The sequence below is a fragment of the Alosa alosa genome, chromosome 13 (assembly GCF_017589495.1).
Source record: "Alosa alosa isolate M-15738 ecotype Scorff River chromosome 13, AALO_Geno_1.1, whole genome shotgun sequence".
Classification (NCBI taxonomy): Eukaryota; Metazoa; Chordata; class Actinopteri; order Clupeiformes; family Clupeidae; genus Alosa; species Alosa alosa.
This window is the reverse complement of record NC_063201.1, coordinates 18,124,448-18,128,531: the sequence shown is the minus strand read 5'-3', so window position 1 is coordinate 18,128,531 and position 4,084 is coordinate 18,124,448. Positions and strand designations below refer to the sequence as shown.

The 4,084-nt window shown below is 43.0% G+C and overlaps 1 protein-coding gene across 1 annotated transcript; it reads right to left on the bottom strand.

The window, feature by feature from the left end:
• Positions 1–668: 668 nt before the first annotated feature.
• On the bottom strand, positions 669–3,762 carry pou3f1 (POU class 3 homeobox 1). Its single transcript, XM_048260038.1, has one exon. The coding sequence runs from the start codon at positions 3,631–3,633 to the stop codon at positions 2,506–2,508; it is 1,128 nt and encodes a 375-aa protein (XP_048115995.1). The 5' UTR covers positions 3,634–3,762; the 3' UTR covers positions 669–2,505.
• Positions 3,763–4,084: the final 322 nt, after the last annotated feature.

The window sequence follows — 4,084 nt, the reverse complement described above, 5'->3', positions numbered from 1 at the left end:
TTACATTTACTACAGATTGACTTTGAACACAAGTTTGTGGAAGTGAGCTGAAGGCAACCTTCCACAAGTCCATGCGTTTTTGTTGTTTCGTAGTCTATAGGTCCAAACAAAACATCTACTGAGGGCGCGTTAACAGTAGCCTAGCAATGATTGCAGAGATATTTGTAGTAAGAATAATGATTCATCATAGCATAAATTATAGCACTGATTATAACATGGATTATTATAATGATGATTATAATATTGCTTTAAAAAGCATAAGTAGATCAGTAGGCTCAATTAGAGGAGGACAGGGCAGTGCAAGTGTTTTCTCAATATTGCACAATTTAATACCGCAGTTACACAAGAATGTTGACAACTTATAATAATGCTGGTAAGGCCTGAGGTAATATTTCTTAAATTCGTTTCGCTCTATTTACGCTTTCAAACAGCACATGAACATAGCGCTGGTCAAACCTGAGTCTGAGTTACTTAATGGATTTCAGGCGATAATTCCTTGTTTTTTTAAGGTTTGTGGGCAACATGTAATAAATACTCTTATGGGCCTACTACCTGACCTGTAGTGTAGGGAATTATATTACTTAATCATATAATATTGCAAAGCTGTAGTCAAGACGCTCCAGGATTTAACAACAGTGACAACCAGAGGAGTAGTGAAGACAGAAGACTTTTTCTTGTAGTATATACGTTTTATGTAAGTAATAAAATATTACTATAACATAAATATAAATGTGACTTTGCAGTCTACATTTTGCAATCAACATACAACCAATGTAGTAAACAAAACATCTGTAATCCACTGCAACATAATTAACAGAGCCAAACAAAACAAGCTCCAAACACATTAAGGAAATAAATATATAGATATATAAATGGTCAAATTCATAAATGAAATCATATTAAAATATCTTCTCGGAATTAGTAAGTGTACAAAACTGCCCAGAAACAAACAAACAAACAAACAAAACGATAAACTCAGAACAAATACATATGTTTACATATTCGACATATTTACATCTCCGAAATAATCCTGACATCTATTTCTTTAGAATCTTTGTAGTTGTTGATGTGTTTGTTGAAAACGTAGGCTAGTAAGCTACGTCCACCGGTGACAAAGCATTTTTCACCATTTGTCCATCCAAAGATGACGAATCTCAAAAAGACAAGTGGAAAACACACAACTTCATCAATTTTCCCTTCCGTCCAGACACGGAAATATGATAAAAGACTTGCTATCAGAGGCTGTCATCACCTTCCCATAGGCATATTCCTCATATATTTATCAATGGGGAGTAAGCGTAAATCACATAATGGCATAAAATAATAATGGCTCCTTCTCATGATGAATTTAGCGAGACCTCTTTATCAATGAATCTTATTACACAGTAGGCTATGTAATGTAAGTTTTTCGATATAGAGCAGGGCACTGAAGTTACCTGAGATAGTTCTTTCCTTTTCGACTCTGACCAATCTCTTCAGAAAGGATTTACTTTTAGAAGCGTGATATTTAGCCTTGCTGGCCACGAGCGCAAAGAGATAGCTATGGAAACTGTAAACAAATCTTTCTTTTTTCTGAGAGGGCCTGGAGGGGAAATGTAGGCTACTTTAGCTAAAATGAAAAACAAAACAAAAAACAACGATGCTAACTCAAAAATAAGTGCTCCATGCAAAAAGCTAAAAGTAAACACAAAGAAAGAGTGATAGTAAACTATTCATCTTTGCCTTTTAGCGTCTGATGCCATCTCCAACTATCATGTCAGACGAAAAAAAAGAGGAAAAATGACCGTGTTGCCTTTTGATGTATCAGCAGCAGAAATGTTTTTGTCAGAATCTGACAACTGTCTTTTACCTATGACAAGTACTATACTGTTGCAGGAGGTGGATAAGAGTTGCGTTGTTACACTACAGCAATACATGGATATTCAAAAAAGAAACATTTTGCAATATCCTACATGGGGGACACGGGTTAAAAATAACGAAATCATCACAATTGATATACTGATAAGAAACAACGATTTTCAAGTCTGGTTAATCAGTTTTAATCTAGAAAGGCGCAATTCTGTTCATTCTATCTCCTTTGTTGATGTACACCACAGATGCACTGGCGAGCCCGTCCACATTCAAAGACACCAGAAAGAAGCAGCCCCACTTGTGACATGCTTTCCCGTGAACAAACGATGAGATAGAATCAGTTATGTTTTTGTCCTGACTGCCGTCCTCCTTTCAATTTTGGTAAATTAAGACCTTGGTTTCATTAAAAATGCGCGCAAAATTTAAGTAGCCTAAATGACCATTATTTATGCAATGCTCAAAAACATTCCCGTCCACTCAGTTGTTGCGCCACAATCTCGTGTCGCGAACGGCAAAACTCTTTCTGTCCACCTTGTCTCGCATTGTCTTTTTTTCTCAATGGAAAACTAAAACAAAATTAAATACTGTAAAATCCATAGTCCATTTCTCATTTTCTTTTCTTTTCTGAAATTATAATATTGTTCATGAAAACAGTCACTGCACTGGACTCTGTAGTGTATGGTGAAGAGGGGGGGTCTCCGCTTGTGAATATACGTCCTCCATGGAGGGATGAGGGACCCCTACTGGCGTCATTCTTTTCTCTTTTTGTCTTCTGTTGCAAAACCAAACACGAACAACCTCTTTCTCCAACTGAAGGGTGCTGGCTAAAGATGTGATTTCGTGGGCAGAAGGCTTGGGGCACTTTAAGAAATGGTTTTCCAGGGCTCCTTTCACACCGACCTCGATAGAGGTCCTCTTCTTTCGTTTCCTACCCTGTGCTGCGATCTTGTCCAAATTGGTTGGACTGCCCGTGTTCGAGTCTGTTTCCTCAAGCCACTTGTTCAACAGTGGCTTAAGTTTGCACATGTTCTTGAAACTCAGCTGAAGTGCCTCGAACCTGCAGATAGTGGTCTGCGAAAAGACGTTTCCGTAGAGAGTACCCAGCGCCAAGCCAACGTCCGCCTGCGTGAAGCCCAGCTTGATGCGGCGCTGCTTGAACTGTTTGGCGAACTGCTCCAGGTCGTCCGAGCTGGGTGCGTCCTCGTCGGAATGGTCCTGGTGATGGCTGAACGGCTGCTGGGGGGACTCCATTTGGTTGTCATGGCTACCCGCGTCGTCGTGGAGCGGGTCCCGCATGTGGTGCAGGGAGGCGGGCTGCGGGCTCAGCAAGGGGTTGAGATTCGTGTAGCCAGTCTGCGAGTAGACCAGTGACTGGTGACCGTTGGAAGCCGGAGATAGTGGGGATAAGTGGTGCGTCGTGGTCGGTGCCCATGACGCGTGGTGGGTGTTCTGTGTTTGCTGGTGCACCAAGTGCGATCTGTGGTGAAACCCGTTACCCTGGTCATCTCGGCTCGCCTGAACACTGGCTTTGTTGTGTTCCGGCTGCCCGATGTGAGTTCCGCTGGTCCAGTCGGTGTTGGATGTGGGGAGCCACTGATGGTGCGTCAGGCTCATCGGATGTCCCGTGTTAGTCGCCGCTAGCCCTTGCAGGTACTCATGGTGCATCATTTTCTGCACCTCTCTATATGTTGTCCCCTGGTGCATCCTGTCCGAATCCGGATGCATGAGCGGGTTGGAAGGCAAGGTGTTATTCCGTGGAATATAGTGAGCTGTTGTCGCCATGGCGCCGACTTAGAAAACTGCCACACTCCTCGGAGCTCCGTGGGCTTTAGAGCCAAAACGCAACAACCTACTTGGGGAGGTCTTAGAGAGGAGGGAAGACACGCCTCCCCTTCGCTTGCATTGGCTCCTTACCAACTTGAGCCCGCCAGGTTGCTGTATTCTCTTTCGCGAGCCGCTTGGTTGGCTGACGGGCGAAATGATCCTAGTTACTCGCAATTGGCCTCCCTCGCAACGTTCTTTCTCTCTCTCTCTCTCTCTCTCACACACACACACACACACCTCCCTTCCCCTGTTGAGGCGGAGAGCGGTAGCAAAACAGTAGGAAATTATTGGGTTTCACTTAGTTTTACGGGCTGTTTTGAAAATAGCCACGTGGGGAGTACGGAGTTCTTTTTGGAGGGGTGGAACGCACACCCCTCAGCGTTTGTGGTCATAAGTAAGAGTTGGCGGG

Excerpts from the sequence above, each read along its gene's own strand:
- pou3f1 (XM_048260038.1), bottom strand. The coding sequence starts at position 3,633 with ATGGCGACAACAGCTCACTATATTCCACGGAATAACACCTTGCCTTCC.